A 22,413-nucleotide genomic window follows, 5' to 3' on the forward strand; every position below is an offset into this window, starting at 1 on the left:
CCTTGGTACCAATACACAGTATTGATTCTAAGACCGAGGTAAGAGTTAAAAAGAATTTTTTTTTTAAAGTTTAGTAGCTGAACTATTACTGTGTCTTTGTGTCTTATCTAAGCTTTATGTCTCCTTTAACATAGCAAGTAATGAGTAAATGTTTTTGTAAACTGAACCCACATATTTAATTTTTTGGTTCTAATCAATGAACCAGTTTGAACATGGAGCAGTCTTAAATGTCTCAAACTTTTGAACTAGAGCAAAACTCGCATATCAAAATATTTCTTTAGGGCCAAGTTCCTGCCCCCCTCAGTCTTGGCCCAAATGTGTTCTTCATTGGTGCAGGGTATAGCTCTGGGCATTCCAGTATTTTAAGCATTGGAACCATTTGGAAGTCCTACCCAAGACAGAAAAGCCAGGCAGACTTGGTGGGCAGGTCTTGGGGTGAGTGTGACATCTACGATAGCATTGTGAGAGAGGATTGGCTTAGATGTACATGAAAAGGAGAATGAAATCCATTGGTAAAAGGGCTGATTAGCTCCCTGGTTAGAATCCTTTTGTTGATGATAATGACAGGCCATGGGGCTCTCCCCTATTACAGAGGGCAGCAACTGACTTTTGCCTCTTTTCTTATTCTATGTGCCTAGCATAGTGCTTAGCACATAGCAAGCCCTTACTAAATATTTATTTTTAAAAGCCTTATCTCGTGGCTTAGAATCAATATTGTGCATTGGTTTCAAGGTAGAAAAGCCTCAAGGGCTGGGCAATTAGGGTTAAGTGACTTCTCTAGGGCCACACAGCTAGGAAGTATCTGAAGCCAGAAGACCTCCCATCTCTAGGCCTGGCTCTCCATCCACTGAGCCACCCAGCTGCCCCCTTAATAAATCTTTATTGATTGATCAGTTCTTCTGTGGCCCAGTTAGTTTCTCTTCTGATCTATTTTACCCATCCCTCTAGCCAACTGCCTTAGCCATCTGTGCTGCTTCATGGGAAAAGGCCTAGGTGGAGTTATGTAGCAGAGAGAACACTGAGTGGCGATGAGAAAACCTAGCTTCTGGTTCTGGTTCTGCCCACTAACTCGCAGCGTGGCTCTGGGAAAAGCTATATGCCCTGTCTGTGAATGAAGAGATCAGACCCTATGAACCTTTCCAGCCTGAAAACTCTTTAATTCTGTGACTTTAAGAGAATGAATGGGCTCGTGAAGATCCTTATTACTAGAGAAATAACTCCGAGCTCATGTCCTACAAGATTGAGAGACTCACTTCTCTGTTGTTGTTGAGTCTCGTCTGACTCTGGCGTAGACACTGGCCTTCTTTTTACAGCGAGGCCAGCAGGGTGAAGTGACTGGGCCAGGATCCTCCGTCTAGGAAAGTCCCGAGGCTAGCTGTGCCCTCATGGAAGGGGAGTCCCCTGGATTCCAAGGCCTGGCCTTTATCCACGACACCCCCTCGTTGCCTAGAACTTGGCATTTATAACTGAACCATTCTGTGTGCAGAACCCTGTGCTGTGCTCAGGGCGATAGAATGATTAGATCAGATGTCATCACAGTTTTCTGGGAGCGCGTAGTCCAACACAGTGCTTCAAAGTCTAAGGAAGAAAGTCTTTACCAACCCGTTGGGAAAAGCTTTGTTGGCAGAGGTAGTATTTGAATAGAGCTTTAAAAGGTGGGGAGGGGGGCAGCAAGCTGGCCCCGTGGATAGGGCGGCAGACCTGGAGTTGGGAGGTCCTGGGTTCAAATTTGGCCTCAGACAAGTATTTGTATGATCTAGCTGTCTGACCCTGGGAAAATCACTGAACCCCGTTTGCCTAGCCCTTAACCTTTTGTTTTAACATTATGAATAAGAAAGAAAATAAGGACTTAAAAATAAATAAGAGGGGGAGAATTCAGCAGGCAAGAATGAATTAATGAAAAATCCATATCAAGGGGCAGCAAGGTGGCTCAGTGGATTGAGAGCTAGGCCTAGAGACAGGAGGTCCCAGGTTCAAATCTAGTATCAGACATTTCCTTAGCTGGGTGACCCTGGGCAAGTCACGTAACCCCCATTGTCTAGCCCTTACCACTCTTCTGCCTTGGAACCAGTATGCCATATTGATTCTGAGACAGAAGGGAAGAGTTATTTATTTATTTAGAGAATATATCAAGTATTTACTATGGGTCGAGCTCTGTGCTGGAGTTGGGGTGGGAACAAAATCCGAAACTGAGATGGACCAGCCCTCCCAGTACTTCTATTCTAATGTAGCCTTTGTTCTGGAGCTGTTCTTCCTAACCTCCCTTCCCCAGCAGGCTGCCTGCTCTCTTGTCTATGGTTCATCCATTGAGGGACATTAATCAGCCAGACTTAAACCCTTACCTTCTGTCAGAGAATCAATACTGTGTATCGGTTCTAAGGCAGAAGAGCAGTAAGGACTAGGCAATGGGGGTCAAGTGACTTGCTCAGGGTCACACAGCTAGGAAGTGTCTGAGGCCAGATTTTAACCCAGGACTCCCATCTCTAGGCCTGACTCTCAATTCACTGAGCCACCCAGCTGCCCTCTCATCTATGCTCTTGATGGATTCAGTAAAGACTAAAGCTGTTTTTTAGATAATTAAGGTAGTACTTCAATGGGGAAAAATGGTGGAGTGACTGAGCCACTATAAACTAATAAAGGGAGAGCTAGGCCTAGAGACAGGAGGTCCCAGGTTCAAATCTAAGATGTGTTGGGATTAGATTTGAACCCAGAACCTGGGTTCTCTGGGTCTGGCTCTCCATCCACTGAGCCCCCCAGGTACTCCGCAGCTGGATTTCTAGCACCGAGGGAGCAGCTGCTGGAAGGGTGGGTTTGGGAAGTCCTGAGAATGGGGGGCAGAACCTGAGGGGAGCCCTCTAAGGCATAGAGGCAGGCACCCATCTTGGGGGACATGTAAGGGTGTGTAAGAGCCATGAGATCAGGCTAAACGGGTCAGATTGGGGCAGAACTTGAATTCTGAACTTGATGAGTTCTGGGGAGCCTCCAGAAGTTTTTAAGCAGCAGAGTGATTTCTACATAAGTCTTATAAGGAGGCTGTAGGGCAGCCAGGTGGTGCCGTGGCTAGCGTGCCAGACCTAGAGCCAGGAAAACTCCTCTTCCTGAGTTCAAGATGTGGCCTCCGACACGGGGGTACCCTAGGTCAGCCACTTGGCCCTCTTTGCCCCCATTTCCTTGTGTCAAATGAGCTGGAGAAGGAAACACCCAGAAATCCCCAAGTGGGGTTGGGAAGAGTCAGACTCTACTGAAATGGCTGAACGACAACAACAAATGAGCGTGTCAGCCTGGAGCCTGTCCAGAGTTTCCCGGAGAGCGTGGCCAGTGTTCTTAGAAACCACGGCAGTGGGCGAGGGCATGGGAGGCAGGATCACGTTTCCTCTGCCCTGCCTGCCCAGCGCTGCCCTGGGAGGGCATGGGAGGGGGCAGGAGGCCGGCCTCTGAGGTCCGCCAAGAGCCATGAGGCAGGGGTGGTCCCCTGCTTGCCTGCCAAGATGGTATCACCGGCCCTGCTCCCACGGGACCTGAATTGCTCACGGTTAGTCATTCGCTGGGCGCAGACTTCCTGGAAGATCACCGCTGAGGGGCAGCCAGGTGACCTGATGGACAGAATGCCAGACCTGCAGGCAGGAGCTTGGAAGTGCTTATCTGGCCTCAGAAGCTTCCTAGCTGGGTGGCCCTGGGCAAGTCACTCAGCCCTGTTTGCCTAGCCTTTGCCTTTCTTAGAGTTGTTACTAAAACAGAAAGTGTTTTTGTGTTTAAATGTTTTAAAATAAAAAAAAAAAGTCACCACTAACATTTGTGGCAGGGAGAAGGAGCCAGGCTGATCCTGGCCCCTTTGCTTTAACACAATAACAAAATAACGAGAAGAGCAAATGACTCGGAATGAGTGGTGGTGGTTCAGTCATTTCAGTTCTGTCTGACTCTCCATGACCCCATTTGGGTTTTCTTAGAACAGATACAGGAGCAAGGGGCCATGGCCTTCTCCAGCTCACTTTACCAATGGGGAAACTGAGGCAAACAGGATGACGTGACTTGTCCAGGGCCACCCAGCTAGGAAGCTTCTGAGGCCAGATTTGAACTCAGGAAGAGGAGTCTCCCTGAATCCAGGCCTGGGGCTCTAGGCACCGAGTCACTGAGCTGTCCTGGAGTTGGTAGTCCTAGATCCAAATGGTGTACAGTTGTACTTGTTACCTCTCTTCCCTCAGTTTTTCCTTGATAAAATGAAAGCATTGTTCTTGTGGCTGGGCAGGCCCAAGTTCCTCTCCCGCCTCAAACACTTGCTGGCTGCGTGGCCCTGGGCGAGTCACTTACCCTCTGCTTGCCTTTGTTTCTTCCTTATTCTCTGAAAGGCTGGCCTGGGGCCCTCTGATGTCCAGCTGGGGGAGTAGGGGGTGGGAGAAGGGAGAAATGAAGGCCGCCTCAGAAGGTAACGCTCTCACCTTTCAGGATGTTTGGCCCAGGAAGAGAATATAACTTTACCCGGCCCAATGAAAAAGGAGAGTTTGAGATTGCTGAAGGGATCAGCGCCACCGTGTTTCGAACAGTGCTGGTAAGGAACCTCCCCTGCTGCTCCCCTTGCAGAACCTGCCCAGGTGGTGCCTCCTGTAACACTTAGGTTTCCATTCAAGACTCACCCACTTTGGCACTTTTGTCCTCACGGTCTGCCTCCCCGGCCTGTGCATCCCTATAGTGCTGGCCTCAGATTCTGGGACCAATTGAACAGCCACGCCAGCAGGGAGCCTTCTGCAGTGTGGCCACCCTACAAATCCAGCTGGGGAGTACCTGGGGGGCTCAGTGGATGGAGAGCCAGACCCAGAGAACCCAGGTCCTGGGTTCAAATCTAATCCCAACACATCTTAGCTGTGTGACCCTGGGCAAGTCATTTAACCCCCATTGCCTAGCCTTTACCTCTCTTTTGCCTTCGAACCAATACACAGTAGTGTATTGACAGAAGGTAAGGGTTTTTATTTTTATTTTTGAATCTATTTAGGCATTACTTAATCCAAATGGCATTTTGATATAGCCAAGAATGAACTGGGAAAGAGGTCATTTCTTCTTTTCTGTGTTTACATTTTTTCCCCATCTGTTTGCAGGATTATTACAAAACTGGAATCATTAACTGTCCTGATGGAATTTCTATTCCTGACCTTAGAGACACCTGCGATTATCTCTGCATTAACTTTGACTTCAACACCATCAAATGTCAAGATCTGAGTAAGTACGGAGCGAGGGAATAAGTGGCCCACGGGGACTTATTCCAAGCTTCCAGAGCTACCAAAGCATTTAGCTCGGTCATCCCCGGGATCCTCTTCCTCAGAGCTAATATTTATGGGGTGCTTTAGGGTCACAGAGCATTGCATACATAGTTTCCCTCGGTCCTCACAGCCCCCCCCCCCGGGAGGGAGGTGCTGTTATTATCCTTTACAGATGAGAAAACTTGAGGGAGACCGAGGTTAAATGCTTTGCCCATGCTTCTTGTTGTTCAGTTGTTATTCCGTTGTGTTGGACTCTTGGTGATCCCATTTGGGGTTTTCCTCAGAGATACTGGAGTGGTTCACCATTTCCTTCTCCAGTTCATTTTACAGATGAAGAAACTAAGGTAAACTGGGTGAAGTGACTTGCCCAGGAGCACACGACTAGTAAGTGTCTGATATTTGAACTCTGAAAGATGAGTGTTCCTTACTGCAGGCCGGGCACCTCTTCTCTACTGTGCCACCTGGTTGCCCATAGCAAACGCTTCATAAATGTTCATTAGCTGACTTTTGGAACCTCAGTTTCCTTCTCAATAAAATGAAAGGACTGAACAATTTGATGGAGTAGTGGATACAGAGCCCTGGAGTTGGTCAGATCTGAGTCAAATAGTGCCTGACACTAGCTGTGTGACCCTGGGTAAGTCATGTAACCTTGCCTCAGTTTCCTCATCTGTAAAAGCTGGAGAAAGAAACAGCCAACTTTCTAGTGTCTTTGCTGAGAAAACCCCAGCTGAGGTCACAAAGAGGCAGCCATGAATGAAATGACTTAATAATGACAAAATAGATTACTGCTGCCTTCTATTTCCTTCAGCTATACTCAGGGCTTACTGAAAGGTGCTGGAGGCTGTCTCCAAGCCATCTCGGTGGGGTCTACTTTAATGGGTGAACTCATCCCAGCTGATCACTGGATGGAGCAAGGCTGCCCTCTGACTCTTCCCCAGTGCTTTTCTTCCTGACTCCCCATCACCATTCCATATTTTCTCTCCTCAAACACCTCCCCCATTCCTCCCCTTCCCTGCTTTCTTTCTTAGCAGTGAGGTGACATAGTGGACAGCTTGCTGGATTTGGGATGTGGAAGATTTCTGTCCCAATCATGCTTCAGACATCTCCAAGCTGTGTGATCCTGGGCAAGCCACTTATCTGCTTCCTGTCTCAGTTTCCTCAGATGTAAAATAGGGGGAATAATAGCGGTTGCCTCCCAAGGTTGTGGTAGAAATCAAAAGAAATCAATCCAAAAGTGCTGTCTAAATGCTCCCGGTTTTTTGTAATTGTTATTCAGACTGTTCCAACTCCTAGTCCCATACAAAATCCATCACCTAGGATGGCAACTAGTTGGCATAGTGGATAGAGGAATAAAGCTGGAATCAGGAAGATATGGGTAAAAATCCTGCCTCAGATATTCACTAGCCATGCAATCCAGGGCAAATTAGTGAACTTCTCTCTGCTGCAATTTCTTTGTCTAAACCAGTGGTTCCCAAACTTTTTTGGCCTACCACCCCCTTTCCAGAAAAAATATTACTTAGCCCCCTGGAAATTAAATTTTTTTTATTTTAATGGCAATGAATAGGAAAGATAAATGCACCTGTGGCCATCACTGCTCCCCTGGATTGATGCAGCACCCACCAGGGGGTGGTGGCGCCCACTTTGGGAATCACTGGCTTATAAAATGGAAGCAATAATAGCACCTCCCTCCCAGGGATTGTTGTGGGGGATAAAATGAGATAATATTTTAAAACACTTTGTAAACCTAGGTACTAGGTAAATGCTATTACTACTTACTGAGAAAATAAAGACTTGTAGCTCAGAGTCCCTTGAAACACCCCCTACTCCCTCCCTGCCTCCTCATTTTCTTCTCCTCAACTCCAGTCTCTGACAAAGAGGTCACCCTTATCTTTGCCAAGTACAATTCCTAAATACCTTCTTTAGTCTCCTCTGGCAAATTGCCACCTCTATATTTTTCTCCCTCTCCTTTCTTTTTCTGTCTCCTTTCTTTTTTCTTCCCTCCTTCCTTTCTTCCTTCCTTTCTTCCTGCTTTCCTTTCTTTCTTCCTTTCTTTTCTTTCTCTATTTCTTTCCTTTCTTTCCTTCCTTCCTTTCTTTTCTTTCTACCTTCCTTTCTTTCCTTCCCTCTTTCTCTTCTTTTCTTTCTCTATTTATTTCCTTTCTCTCTCTCCTTCCTTTCTTCCTTCCTTCCTTCCTTCCTCATCAGAGCAAAACTCATAGAATATGTTATGTATACTCCTTGCTTCTTCTCTCACTCACTGCTCAACTCCTTCCAATGCGGAAGAAGGAGGAGAACTGCTATCATTTATGTTTTTTTGTTTTTTTATTGTTCAGTCAAGTCTGATTCTTCATGCCTCCATTTGGCAAAGACCCCATTCTTGGTAAAGATGCTGGAGTGATTTGCCATTTCCTTCTCTAGCTCCTTTGTCACGTGAGGAATCTGAGGCAATCTGGGAGAAGTAACTTGCCCAAAGGCACACAGTTAGGAAGTGTCTGAGGCTGGGTTTGAACTCAGGAAGAGGAGTCTTCCTGGCTACAGATCCAGCACTCTATCCACTTCACCACTTACCTGCCCCATAGCATTTATTTAGCCTTTTTAAAATATTTACAAAATCTCCTTTGTATACTAGATCTCATATTCTCATTGCTTGCCTTGTTAATGGGTAGGAGAGGAATTGGAGAGAGAGAGAGAGAGAGAGAGACCTTTGAGAGGAAAAAAATTTTAATTAACAAATTAAAGGTTTGCAAAATGTATTCTCTACATTATCTCATTTATGAGATTAATTACTCAGTCTGTGAGGCAGCTGCTACTGTTGCTCTAAAAAAATAAAGATGGTTAACTGTTCCATGGCTTGTTTCCCTCAAAAAATGTGAATAGTCAATCAACAAGCATTTAGGACTAGGTGCTGTTCTCACTGCTGGGTTGCAGCAAGAACAGATTTTAATCCCTGTCCTCTTCCCTCAGGCGCTTTGCTGCACGAGCTCTCCAATGACGGCGCTCACAAGCAGTTCGATCACTACCTGGAGGAGCTGATCTTGCCCATCATGGTGGGCAGTGCCAAGAAAGGGGAACGTGAGTGCCACATCGTTGTCCTGACCGACGAGGACTCCGTAGACTGGGACGAGGACCATCCTCCGCCCATGGGGGAGGAGTACTCTCAAAGTAGGAGCTCTGCATCTATTAGAAGAATGCCTGGGGCAGGGGGCGAGGGGAGACTTGGCTAGAAATACTCATGGCAGAAATCTGAACCCAACCAGTGTGTGAACCAAAAATCAGACACAAACTCTACAGTTGGCTAAATTTGTCTAGTTGAGTCTATAATGAACTCCTAGTTTATGCCAACCTTATCAGCTGGAGGATTGCTAGTTCTGTCCTGGTAGAAGTGCCCAGTGTACTTCGAAGTAAGCCAAGTTAGGGCCAGGGCACATATGTATTGCTAATGTTGATGATGGTGCCATTTTCTTGTTCAGTCTTTTCCGTTGTGTCCAACTTCTTGACCCCGTTTGGGGTTCTCTTGGCAAAGATATCGTCGTGGTTTGCCATTTCCTTTTCTAGCTCACTTTACAGCTGAGGAAACTAAGGCCAAAAAGGTTAAGGGACTTTTCCAGGATCAAGTATCTTAGGTCAGGTGTGACTTCAGGACCTCTAGGACTTAAGACCTAGCATTCTATCCACCGGTGCCACTTAGATGCCCAAGACAACTCCTTCCCCCCCTCTTGCAGAGGTGAGGGGCACATGGGTGTGGTACATTTTCATACTTTTAGAGTTTCTTTTTTTTTATTCCATATTTTACAAAACCAAATAAAACAAGCATTTCCATATACAAAGAAAAACAAAAGACTGTATCTAAATGAAATCAAAGATCTCTTAAATGTTTCTTCATATCTACATAATAAATTCCATCCACCAGTGTCTCAGCCCTTCCCCGTCCTCCCCATATTAGAGAAGGTATCATCAAGGAGTCCAACATGTTCATATAAATTAAGTCTTTCAAGTTTTCGCTCTTCAGTTCACTCTCTGGAGGTAACAGTCACAGTTTATTCTTCCAGTATTCATTCTTTTATAACATGTATAGTGTCCAACTGGTTCTGCTCATTCCATTGTTCATTATCCTGTGTAGTTCTTTCCAAGTTTTTAAAAAAATTAGCCCGGGGCAACTGGGTGACTCAGTGGGTAGAGAGCCAGGTCTAGAGCCAGTGGGTAGAGTCCCAGGTTCTAATCTGGCCTCAGACACTTCCCAGCTGTGTGACCCTGGGCAAGTCATTTAACCCCCATTGCCTAGCCCTTACTTCTCTTTTCCCTTAGAACCAATACACAGTATTGATTCTAAGATAGAAGGTAAGGGTTAAAAAAAAATTAGCCCACTTATCATTACTTATGGCATAATAATATTCCATCACAATCATATACCATAGTTTGTTTAGCCATTTCCCAATTGATGGGCATCCCTTCACTTTCCAATTCTTTATCACTTTCAGACTTTTTCAATGTATTGATTAGTCTTGGTGAGTTTTTTCCTCTTCTTTTTCTTTAAAAAATATTTTTTTGCAGAAGCATCTGAGTGGCTCAGTGGATTGAGTGCTGGGCCTGGAGATGGGAGGTCGTAGATTCAGGTCTGGCCTCAGACACTTCCTAGCTGTGTGATCCTGGGCAAGTCACTTAACCCCCATTGCCTAGCCCTTACCACTTTTCTGCCTTAGAACCAATATACAATATTGATTCCTAGGTAGAAGGTAAGGATTTTATTATATATTTTTATATTTATATTATATATTCACATATTATATAATTATATGCTATATACCTTGTATGCTTTATATGATATATTTGTATAATATATTACATATAATTTAAATTTATCTTTAAAAATAAATATAAAATTTGCTAAGTAAGATGCCTCTCTGGGAAGGGGGAGGGTACTGGGAGAATTTATTTTAAAAAAAACAAAATATATCAATAAAAATAAAAAATACAGATTCTTTGGGAAGCACTGAGTTTGTCAGTTATTCCTCACTAGATGACAAGCTCACTTCCTTTCCAGACTCTTGTCTTCCATATCACTGTTGTTACTGTTCATTTGTTCAGTTATGTCTGACTAACTGTGTGTAAGTCATACTGGTAATGTAATGCAGCCTATTGGTGCCTCCCATCTGAGTTGTTCAATGACCTTTGGGGCACATGCCATCTCTCACTTGGGGAGATGGCATGTCATGAGTCATGGCCAAATAAAATAGAGAACCAGAGGCTCCACAGAGAGACCTGACTACCTAACAGGAGCGGAGCAGGGCAGGAGAGATGGCCCTGCAAGCCTCACTTTACCCACAATTAACCTCCATTTTTCCCTTTATAGTTCTTTATAGCTCCAAGCTCTACAGATTCTTCAAATACATTGAGAATCGAGATGTTGCAAAAACTGTATTAAAAGAACGGGGACTGAAAAATATCCGAATTGGAATTGAGGGTAAGAAAATGAAAGCTCTTTTGTGTTCCAACTTCATCTTCACAAACATCACCATGAACCTCAGGGAGGTGACCCAGAAAAGCATTTTCTTCTTTCCTTTTCTTTCCTTTCCATCTTAATATCAGTTCTAAGCCAGAAGAATGGCAACTACTAGACAGTTGGGATGAAGTGACTTGTCCAAGGTCACATATCTAGGAAGAGTCTAAGATCAGATTTGAACCCAGGTCCTCCTGACTCTAGGCCTGGTGCTCTCTATATACTGTGCTACCTAACTGCCCCAAGACATTTTCTTCTTCCCTTCCTCCCTCCCTCTCTCCTTTATCTTTTGTCTTAGAATCCATACTAAGTATCCATTCTAAGGCAAAAGAGAGGTAAGGGCTAGGCAATGGGGGTTAAGTGACTTGCCTAGGATCACACAGCTAGGAAGTGTCTGAGGCCAGATATGAACTCAGGACCTCCTGTCTCTCAATCCACTGACCCACCCAGAGCTGCCCCACAAAGGCATTTTCACAAATGACATTTTAACATTCTCTTGTCAAAATTTCTATTTTCCTTTTTCCCCAGTTACTTGGTGCTTTAAACAGCTTTGAAAAATACTTCATTTTTCTTCTCTCCTAGAGTAATAATAGCTATTAGTTAGCATTAATATAGTGCCTGAAAGTTTACCAAACACTTTACGTATGTCACTGATGGTGAGCCTATGGCACACAGAGTGCTCTCTGTGGGCATGTGGCTGCCCTTCATCCCCACCCGCCCAGTTCATTACTAGAAAGGCAGAGGGCAGAGCTGCTCCCCTCCCCTCTACATTCCCCCCCCCCAGCATTGTTTTACATGCCCCACCCCTCTGACCAGCAGCCATTTGGAGGACACCAGGGGGGTAAGGTAGGCAGCTCATAGGTGGCAGACCCGGAGGGGAGCAGAATACCCAAGTCACTCCCCTCCCCCTCTCCACAGGCACCTGAGGACATTTCTCACTTTCCCGCCCCTCCACCCAGCACCCAATGGGAGGTTTCCTCCATCCCCAGGGGTAAGGGGAGGGAGAGACACAGCACATAGTTTGGGGGTGGGGGGGGCCTGGCATTCCATCTCTAAAAGGTTCACCATCACTGATATATGCTGTCTTGAGAAAGACACAAGTGAACTTCCTCCATCTGGGCAGGAAGGGAATGCCTGCATCTTCATTGCATTAGTCCAGAGGATTGTGAGGGGCACATCTTCTCCCTTCCTCTTCCCCATATCCTACCGCCTGGGGTGGGTGAGTTAGGTCTGCTATACTTGGGATCAGAGATACTTGTTGCCTCTCGAGTACCTCGCCAACTTCCTGTTGGATGCTACAAGTCCACAGCAAGCAGGGAGCTTCCTTACCTCGAAGGATTTCTTTTTATTGTTGTTTCAAGGTTTGAGACCTCAGGAATAATAATAATAATAATGATGATGATGATGATGATGATGATAATACTTACTTCCCAGGGTTGTTATGAGGATCAAATGAAATAATATTTGTAAAGTACTTTATATTATTTTACATATTTTACTTTGTCTCAATTGAGATATTTGTAAACCTTAAAATGCTGTATTAACACTAGCTATTGTTATTTTTCATTATCATTATATTAGATTCTGGAGTTGCTAATGATATAAACAATTAGAACTGATGAAAGGGTCTACTAGGTGGTAGCTCAGTGGCCAGAGAGCCAGGTTGGATGGGAGGATCGAGGTTCAAATCTGGCTTCAAGACACTTCCTAACTGTGGGACCCTGGGCAAGTCACTTTAATCCCCATTACTTGACCATATCTGCTCTTGGAATCGATACTTAGTATTGATTCTAAGACAGAAGGTGAAGGATGAAAAAAAATGATGAGAGAATTCTCTTCCAATTTCACTAGAAGGGACAGGATGTTTTTCTTGAATTATGTTGCTTCTCTGGGTTGTAATGAAAAAAAGCAGTGGATTTGGGAGTCAGGATAATTGGATTTGAATTCTAGCTCTTCTTGGCACTTAATCTTCTCAGCCTCAGTTTCCTTATCTATAAATTGGGTATGATAATAATTGTACTGTTTACCCCAGAAAGTTGTTGTGAGCTTCAGAGATGAAAAGGACCTTAGATATCAGTGTCTAGTCCAGCCCTTTCATTTTGAAAATGAAGAAGGAAACTGAGGCCCAGAGAGATAAAGTAATTGGCCCAGAGTCAGATAGGTGGTAAGTAGCAGTCAAGATTCAAACTCAGGTCCTTTGAGTCAGAATCCAGTACTCTTTCTACCCCACTGCCCTGCTACTCAAAAAAATAAAATTTCCTTGTAGATTTTGAAAGCATTCTGTTTAAAATGTGAATCAGGAGACCCAGAGATGGGAGGGGAGGTCTTGGGTTCAAATTTGACCTTGAAACATTTCCTCCCTGTGTGACCCTGGGTAGGTCTAATACCCATTTTTGCCTAGCCCTTGCCACTCTTCTGTCTTGGGACTGATATATATATATATATATTATTGATTTTAAGACAGAAAGTAGAGGTTTAAAAAAATAATAAAATGTGAACCAGGAACAAGATGTTTTCACTGCTAGAATATTTATTTGAGCAAGTAGATACAGCATTCATTTCAAACCGAGTGACTCGGGAAGGGTGGGGGAAAGTGTGGAAGTGGGAAAGGGAGGACGGAGAGAGTGGTTCACAGCACAGCCAGTCCATGAACCATACTTCCCTGTTGTGTGTTGGAGCAGGAAGTCTGAGGTAGAATGGGAGGAGATAGTAGAGATGCTGGAGGAGCAATGACCAAGCCCACGAGAAGTCCTCCCTCTCTCTTTCAGGCTATCCCACTTGTAAGGAAAAAATTAAGAGGAGACCAGGTGGTCGGTCAGAAGTCATCTACAACTATGTGCAACGCCCATTTATCCAGATGTCTTGGGAAAAGGAAGAAGGAAAGAGCCGCCATGTTGATTTTCAGTGCGTCCGAAGCAAATCCCTCACCAACCTGGTGGCAGCTGAGGAGGATGTGTCTGAAGACCAGGAGAACCTGATGCACCACCCTCCGCAAGTGGATGAACTTGATCGGCTCAATGCTCCACTCTCCCAGATGGCCCCTAATGACTTCCCAGATTAGGGTCAACCAATCAACCAACCCCATCTCTAAGGTCCTTCTCTTCTCGGGATGCACTCAAGGTCTGTCTCACCCTGAACATGAGACATCCTTTCTCCCTAACCCTTCCCCATGTCACCCATAATATTAAGGTGTATTCTTTGAAGCAAGCTGATGCCCCTCAGAGGAAATGAATCATGAGTACTGGCCATTAAATCACCAGACAGACATTCTGTCATGACCCTGGGCATATGGGAAGCTCCTCAGGATTGGTGCTGTCCTGGAATAACTTGAGAAAGCTGAAAGGGAAGTTAAAAAAAAAATCCCATTGCCTCCTATAACAAAACACTTCCTGCCCTTCTTCCCATTCTTTCTACCCCCTTTTCGTTGCCAGGTATACATCCTGCTGTTTTTTGGCAGCTTCCTCAGTTGCAAGGGGACCAGACCACCATCCCATTCTGCTACATAGGTATCCATGGAAGACTATTAGAAGACGGATAAAGAATGTTCCCAGAATTCAGCTCCTCTAGGAGGAATGAGGCCTTGTTTACAAGAGTCGAGCTTTTCAGAAGAGAATCCTTCAAGAGCTTAAATTGAATTTTTCTTAATTAAACAAACAACAGACAGCACTCATTTATCTTTTGGTGGAGGGGGTAAATGACATAACAATAGGATTTATGCTCTTAACTTTGAAATATGGGGAAGGGGGCTGCACCTGAAGTGATTGTACATTGTGGAATGAAACCATGCTGACAGTTCACTCCTTCCCCAGCCAGGCTAGAAATTCAGGAATCTCAAGTAAAGCCATTGTCTTTGCCTCTGATCCAGGGCTGTGCTGTAGATGTGGCTCGAATGAATAGGGCCCTGGCTAGAGACTTTCAAAACATGGGCAGGACTTTCTTCTGAGGCCTCAGTTATTCAAATGGAAGAAGTTTAAGATGCCTTTGAAGTTTAGTAGCAGGGATTGAGGATGCCAGGATCTCAGGAATCAGTAGCTATCACCCTGTCTGGTGCTAGGTAAGGGAAAACGGGAGCCTGGCTTGGATCGTGGCTCTCTCCTGCCACCCGCTTCATGCGTTTCAGATGGCTCTCACTCCCGTGCCGTCAGTGTCCACTCCAGGACTCCCTCCCTAGAGATGTGCCTGCAGTGTCTCATGAAGCATGGGCTGGGTGGGTGGGTGGGGAATAATAGCACATTCAGTCTTGGAACTAGCCTCTCACCTGTTCACTCAGGGTAATAGATGATGCCGGGTGAGAAGAAAGTATTAATGTTTGTTGTATTGGGTTTTTTTTCCATTCGGGTGTCACCTTCAGTGTCTCGAACGGAGAAAATTAGGTTGATTTTTTTTTTTTTTTTTTTTTGTACATCAACTGTATTAACCTCATGTTAACCCAGATCCTACACTGTTCCCCTGAGTACCCCACTTCAGGATCAAATTCCTTTGATGTGCAACTCAGACATGGGTTTTGGACTGTGGCTGTGATCAAGGTGGTAGTCCGAGTAGGACCCAGGCTGGGAGTAGAACTGGGTCCAGATTCATGCAAATAATGAATCTCCTGAAGTGATCACGTTCAAATTCACGCTACGTGTTTCCATTGGGCTGGAACCAATGGCCATATTTTACATAATTATAGTCGTGTGAAACTGAAGAGATGTGGCCATTCCAGGGGATTCCTTATTCACGTGGATTGAAACCTAGCAATATCTGTGTCTCCGAATGACTTTGTAAGTGGGAACCAAATGGAATTCCAGAACTAAATGTAAATGGTTAGGGATTATCTCCTGTTGTGTGTGCTCTGTCCCACTTTTCTGGTGTTTGTTGCCTCAATCTCAATGGTGTAACATAGTCACAAACTGACTGGTTTCAGTCCTCCTCAGGCTTTTTCTAAACCACATTATTTTGACATTCTCATACCCAACAAACTCCTTTAAGACACTGCGGGGCGACGTACTCTGCTCTAATTTGCAGTGATGACTCAATTACTTTGTAATCCAAGCTAAGAAAATGGGAGAAGACATACTTTGTAGCTGATGTTGTCTCAGAGAAAAAGAGTAACTTTTCTGGACCCAGTGAATTAAGAAACCTGCTTACTACTTTGTGTGACACATTGTTGGGGATGTCAAAATCCTAAATACATAATATTGCATCTTCTCAAGAGTTAAAATAATACTATTGGCCCACCTTTGGAATGATATACACTGAATTGCTTTTCCATTGGGGGTGACTGATTCTGAGCCGTCTGTGTTCCTTTTTTTTTCCAACAAACGGTGTACATTTGTGAGTCAGCTGGCCATCATTAGGGGTACAGCCTGTGAGAGGAACCATGTTTCCTCTGAATGAAACTAATTGACACATCTTAGAAGTAAATCTACAACCTTGACCTCAGCATTAAATTCACATCAAGATCTGTCCTCTAAAATGGTGCTTCATTTGTGTTTCTGAATGGGCAAACCATCATTGCAAGGACCATTCAGATTCTAGAACCTCTATTTGTATATTTTAAGGCATTAATAAGATTTATTTTCTTGTTGAAGTACATGTTTATTCCCCTTTTCAGTATTTAGTTTATGTGATTACTTAATATTAACTACAACAGGGTGGGCGGCTAGGTGGCTCAGTGGATTGAGACTTAGAGACAGGAGGTCCTGATTTGTAGCTGTGTGACCTTGGGCAAGTCACTTAATCCCCCTTGCCTAGTCCTTACCACTTTTCTGCCTCGGAGCCAATACACAGAATTGATTCTAAGATGGAAGATAAGGGTTATTTTTTAAAAATATTAAATGCAACACTCCAAAAAGGAACTGCTACTTTGGTGTTTGAAAAAAAAAATGGTACTCCCAAGTGTATTGTATCTATTAGAAGATGTCAGTACAATTTGAAGGATAGCTTTCTTGGATCATCATTTTCCCAGCTTGCCAGCCGATAGAGCGTATTAAAATACCAGCAAGTCACAAACTAGAGCAAGGAATCAGAAACTGATGAGGGAAAACTGGTATTGCAATGGAGTCTCTTCCTAGAACTAGTGGTTTCTTGTTATTGTTATTTTATCAGTGTCACCCCTGTGGGAAAAGGCCCATAGCTGAGAAATTCTGGAATTTATTTGGGTAAAGGAAGTGTCATCATTTTGCCACTAGCATGAATGTTAATGGCCGTCTGTATGATGACTCCACACCTTGACAATCCCTGGCTCACCAAGTTAATTTTGAGGATCAGAATAACATTGGGTGGAGGTTGGGGCTGGGGTGGGGCATGGAGGAATCATTTCTCTTTAAACCTTTCCCCAAGCCATATTATAAAGACATGTCAGAGGTGGCAGCTAGGTAGGGGCTGGTCCAGGTCATCTCTAAGCCCTAGTATCCACAGAACTCTGGGATTGGAGTGAATATCTTTTGTTTACTTATCTAAATGGGGAGAATCAGATTAAATTTCTTTACCAAGTGCCTAATAAGTTAGTCAGGTTATATTCTACAGATTGTTTCCATAGAAGTTTTATTTGCACTCAGATGATCTTTCTTCTTTGGTGGCCAATGTGAGAGTTTTTTAGGAAAAATGGTGGCTCACTTCTGTGTTTGTTACTGCATTATGTCAGGCTTGGCCGTGTTTTCAGTATAGGGATGGGGCAAGAATAAACAAGAAAGGATGGGGTAGAAATTCAGTAAGATTCGTGAACGCTTCCATTCCCAATTCATCATAGGATGTAGGGCTGGAAAGAACCTCAAGGGCCATTGATTCAGGCTCATGCTTGTATGCTAGAATGTTTGAAACGTACCCATCCTGCCAGGGTATGTTTGGGCAAGAAGAAGGGATACAATTAGTTTCCTAATGTGTGATAGAATTCTGTTTTCTGTAGAGGAAGGAAAGAGAGATGGGGAGAAAGAAAGTGACATCAAGGGGGGAAATGAGGGAACGGGGGAAACCCTTCTGCAGGGAATAATGAAAAAGCCCACACTTCAATATGCAGCAGCAAGAATTACTTTAAGCCCTACCCAAGAGAAAAACGTAAATGGTTGAGGATGTATACAAATTACTGTGGAACAAGATCTAAATGAATGGACATAGTTTACAAATAGGGTTCCCAGAATATTGGTCTACGGTCATAAGGAATAAGCAAACAGGGCAGCTAGATGGCTCAGAGATGGGAGGTCCTGGTATAAATCTGGCCTCAAATACCTCCTAGCTGCGTGGCCCTGGGCAAGTCACTTAACCCCTATTACCTAGCCCTTACTGCTCTTCTGCCTTGGAACAAATATACACAGTATTGATTCTAAAATGGAAAGTTAACTTATTGGGGGGGAGGGGGAAGAATAAGCAAACAAATATGAATTGAAGTTTAGGTCTTAAATCCAATGGTAAAAGGATGATTTGGAGCTCTTTATTTTTTAAAAATGTCAGAAATTTAAGAATATTTACGGGGGGTGGGGTGGAAGTGATAGTAGTGGCACTTGCCTATAATCCCATCTATTGAGGGAGGCTGGGACCAGTGGATCATTTGAGCTCAAGAGTTCTGAGCTACAATGGCCTCAGCCCATCAGGTCTGTACATTAAGTCAGGTAACAATGTGGTGGCAAGAATTGGGGGTGAGGTGGGGTTCAGGCTGCCCAAGAAGGGACAAATTGTCCCATGTCAGAAATGGAGCAGGCCAGAGCTCTGGGAAGGTCCAAAAAGGGATTGGCAGAAATATGGCAGAGCCTCCCTGGCATCAAAGGCCAACCTCTTTTTTTGTGTATTTAAAAAATAAAAATGAATGATTTAACTTTGCTGAAGATGTCCTGATTAGGATGGGCCCCAAGAGAGCGTTTCTTTTAAGTGCTACCTTCTATGATGGGATGTTGGTTTGGTTTCCCCTGTTTTATTTTGTATTTAGTTTTAAACTTGCACTTGTCCACCTATTACAGTGTTTATGAGATCCTATAATCAGGATGCTTTTTTTTTTCTATAATAAAGTCATTTCTGTGTGCCTAAGTTTTGTTTCTTTTAAGCAGAAAGGGTAACTGAGCACCTAATGGTCATTTATTTGGTCAACATTGGAATCTCTAACTGCATATCATTCCCCTGGTTAATTTACATTTTGCTAAATATTCATTTTACTTAGATGATTAGATTTATTGACATATGCCTGGGAAAACAGAAGAGGAAATAGAATACTTAAACAATCCCATCTCAGAAAAAGAAATTGAAAAAGCCATCAATGAATTGTCTTTAAAAAAAAAAAATGGCCCAGGGACAGATGGATTCATAAGTGAATTTGACCAAACATTCAAAAAACAATGAACTCCACTACTATATAAATGACTTGAAAAAATAGAAGGAATTCTTCCAAATTTCTTTTATGATACAAATATGGTACTGATATATGAAACCAGGAAGAGCCAAAACAGAGAAAGAAAACTATAGACCAGTGATGGTGAACCTATGGCACATAAAGCACTCTCCATGGGCAAGCAGCTCTCTCCCACCTAGTTTGTTACTAGAAAGGCAAAGGGGCTCAGGCAGAGTTGCTCCCTTCCCCCTCTCCACTGTGCCTGACAACATTTTTCACATCCCCCTCCCCTCTGCCCAGCAGCCTAATGAGAGCACACAGGTTAAGGCGGGTGGCTCACAGGAGGCAGAGCTGGAAGGGAGTGCTTGGGCCACTCCCCTCCCTCTCTACACTGGCTGAAGACATTCCTCACTTTCCCTGCCCCTCTGCCCAGCAGCCCAATGGAAGTGCTTCTTCCCTCCTCTGTGTGGGGTAAGGGATGGCAGGTGTGTGTGTGTGTAGAACCAGTCTCTGGGGAGAGGCATGGCACTCAGTCTGGAGGGTGGGTGAGGGCAAAGTCCAGCACTCAGTTTTAAACCCTTACCTTCTGTCTTAGAATCAATACTTCCCACCCAAGTAGGAAAGGCTAGGCAATGGGGTTAAGTGACTTGCCCAGGGTCAGACAGCTAGAAAGTGCCTGAGGACAAGTTTGAACCCAGGAACCTCCCATCTCCAGACCTGACTTTCTGTTTTCTGAGGCACCTAGCTGCCCCCTCTAATGAATATTGATGCAAAAATCTTAAACAAAATATTAGCAAGAAGACTACAGCAATATATAACAAGGATAATACACTCTGATCAGGTGGGTTTTATACAAGTAATGTAGGAATGGTTCAATGTTAGGAAAACAAGGAAGCCGTTGGGTGGCTCAGTGGATTGAAAGCCAGGCCTAGAGACAGGAGGTCCTCGGTTCAAATCTAATCTCAAACACTTCCTAGCTATGAGACCCTGGACAAGTCACTTAACTAACTGATATTACCTAGCTCTTACTACTCTTCTGCCTTAAAATATTGGTTCTAAGATGGAATGTAAGAGTTTAAATTAAATATAGTAGGAAAACTATCAGCATAAAAATAAATTTCCTTCAGTACAATGCAATCCCCTTCCCCTTCTGCAGAGATGGCGGTGCACTGTCTGAAAGAGGGTGCTTAAATGTTCGTGAATTGAAGCCAATGGGCTAGAAATGGGAACAGATCTGACATATCTGTTTGCCATTTCTAAGAGAACATGGTTGTTACTTGGAACCTTTTTAAATTGACTTTTTAAAGATTTGGGGCGGGGCAGGGAGGGAGGCAGGAGGTACAGCTAGGTAGCCCAATGGATTGAGAGCCAGGCCTGGAGATGGGAGGTCCTAAATTCAAATTTGTCCTCAGACACTTTCTTGGCTGTGTGACCCTGGGCAAGTCACTTAATTCCCATTTCTTAGCTCTTCTCTCTCTTCTGCCTGGGAACCAATACTCAGTATTAATTGTAAGACAGAGGGTAAAGGTTTTTTTTGGGAGGTGGGGGTGGAGTTAGTGTATAAGGAACATTGAAGGCAGCTAGGTGATTCAGTAGATATAGTGCTCAGTCTGGAGTCAAGAAGACCCGAGTTCCAATCCAGCCTAAGATACTTCCTAGCCTTTTGATGCTAGGCAAGTGACTCGGCCTTTGCTTGCCTGTTTCCTAACTGTAAAACGGGTATAATGATAGCATGTACCCTCTAAAGGTTGTGAAGATCAAATGAGAGGGGCAGGTAAGTGGCTTATTGGATAGAGAGCTAGAGCTGAAGATGGGACATCTTCTAGCTGTGTGACCCAGGGCAAGTCACTAAGCCCCACTTGCCTAGCCCTTAACACTCTTAGTTGGAGCTGATACATAGTATTGATTCTAAGACAGAAGGTAAGAGTTAAAAGATCAAATGAGATAATAGTTGTAAGGTGCTGAGCACAATGTGGAACATAGTAGGTGCTTTAAAAATGCTTGTTGCTCCTCTCCCCAGTTATTCCCTCATTCTCCCACCTCCAAAATATTCAGTTATCTTTTTTGTGCATAAATCTGGTACTATCACCACTCCTTCAATGGTTTTTTACTTAATTATTGAGTGCCCAAACGATGTTCTCTGAAATTCAAGGCCTCCCCCTCAGCTTCTTGCCAGTGTCTTACTGTTACTGTCCACTGGGGCAATGCTCATGCCAACTGGACTTGCTCTACCTTCTTCATGGTGCTAGTCTTCATCTTCGTTATCTAAGTTCAAATGTTTCTCCCTCATCTCTATGCATGGAAGCTGCCTGTCTCTCCCTCTCTGACTTTCTCCATCCTTTAAAATCCAGTTTAAGGGGGCAGCTGGGTAGCTCAGTAGATTGAGAGTCAGGCCTAGAGATGAGAGGTCCTGGGTTCAAACCCGGCCTCAGACACTTCCCAGCTGTGTGACCCTGGGCAAGTCACTTGACCCCCATTGCCCACCCTTACTACTCTTCCACCAAGGAGCCAATACACAGAAGTTAAGGGTTAAAAAAAATTTTTTTTTAAAATCCAGTTTAAGGGGGCAGCTGGGTGGCTCAATGGATTAAGAGCCAGGCCTAGAGCTAGGAGGTCTTAGGTTCAAATCTGGCCTCAGACACTTCCCAACTGTGTGACCCTGGGCAAGTCACTTGACCCCCATTGCCTAGCCCTCACTACTCTTCTGCCTTGGAGCCAATACATAGTATTGGCTCCAAGACCAAAGGTAAGGGTTTTTATTCATAAAGAAATAAATAAACAAACAAACAAACAAACAAACAAATGGAATCCAGTTTAAGGGGGCAGTTGGGTGGCTCAGTGGTATTAAGATAAAAAATATTAAAGGCTGAGATAAATATTGAAATTAGTATTTTAAGTAAAGCCATGCTGATAGATAAAGTCATAGACCACGCTCTTGTAAGAATTCAAAACTGCCGCCCCAGCCATTATTGTTACCTCCCGTCTCTTCCTGAGTCTGTCTGCTAGCCAAGAGAGCAACTTCCTCCTAACCCAGGAGATTTAAACTGACCTCTGCATGGTGATGTAGGCGTCCCCATGCCCAAAGAACAGGAAACGGAAACCCATTGGACCATGGGAAATGTAGTTTGATAGTTCCCACGTGTCCATAGAAAAAATATATAATTTCAGATGGCATCTCCCAAATTTCACTTTTACAGTGGATTGAGAGCTAGGCCTAGAGATGGGAAGTCCTGGATTCAAATCTGGCTGGCCTCAGACATTCCTAGCTGTGTGACCCTGGGCAAGTCACTTAACCCCCATTGCCTAGCCCTTACCACTCTTCCCACATCAGTTGCCACAACCAATACATAGTATTGATTGTAAGA

At 44.1% G+C, this 22,413-nt stretch overlaps 1 protein-coding gene across 1 annotated transcript in view; it reads left to right on the forward strand.

Annotated features, from left to right (window-relative positions):
- KCTD20 (potassium channel tetramerization domain containing 20) overlaps positions 1 to 14,708 on the forward strand; it is a 72,869-nt gene extending 58,161 nt beyond the window's left edge. Inside the window, exons 4-8 of the mRNA XM_044674314.1 lie at positions 4,444 to 4,546; positions 5,091 to 5,211; positions 8,217 to 8,414; positions 10,603 to 10,713; positions 13,518 to 14,708. Of these exons, the coding sequence (XP_044530249.1) occupies positions 4,444 to 4,546; positions 5,091 to 5,211; positions 8,217 to 8,414; positions 10,603 to 10,713; positions 13,518 to 13,810 (826 nt within the window). The 3' untranslated portion in view covers positions 13,811 to 14,708. The remainder of the gene's footprint in view (positions 1 to 4,443; positions 4,547 to 5,090; positions 5,212 to 8,216; positions 8,415 to 10,602; positions 10,714 to 13,517) is intronic.
- The last annotated feature ends 7,705 nt before the right edge of the window (positions 14,709 to 22,413 follow it).

Source organism: Gracilinanus agilis, chromosome 4 (assembly GCF_016433145.1).
Source record: "Gracilinanus agilis isolate LMUSP501 chromosome 4, AgileGrace, whole genome shotgun sequence".
Lineage (NCBI taxonomy): Eukaryota > Metazoa > Chordata > Mammalia > Didelphimorphia > Didelphidae > Gracilinanus > Gracilinanus agilis.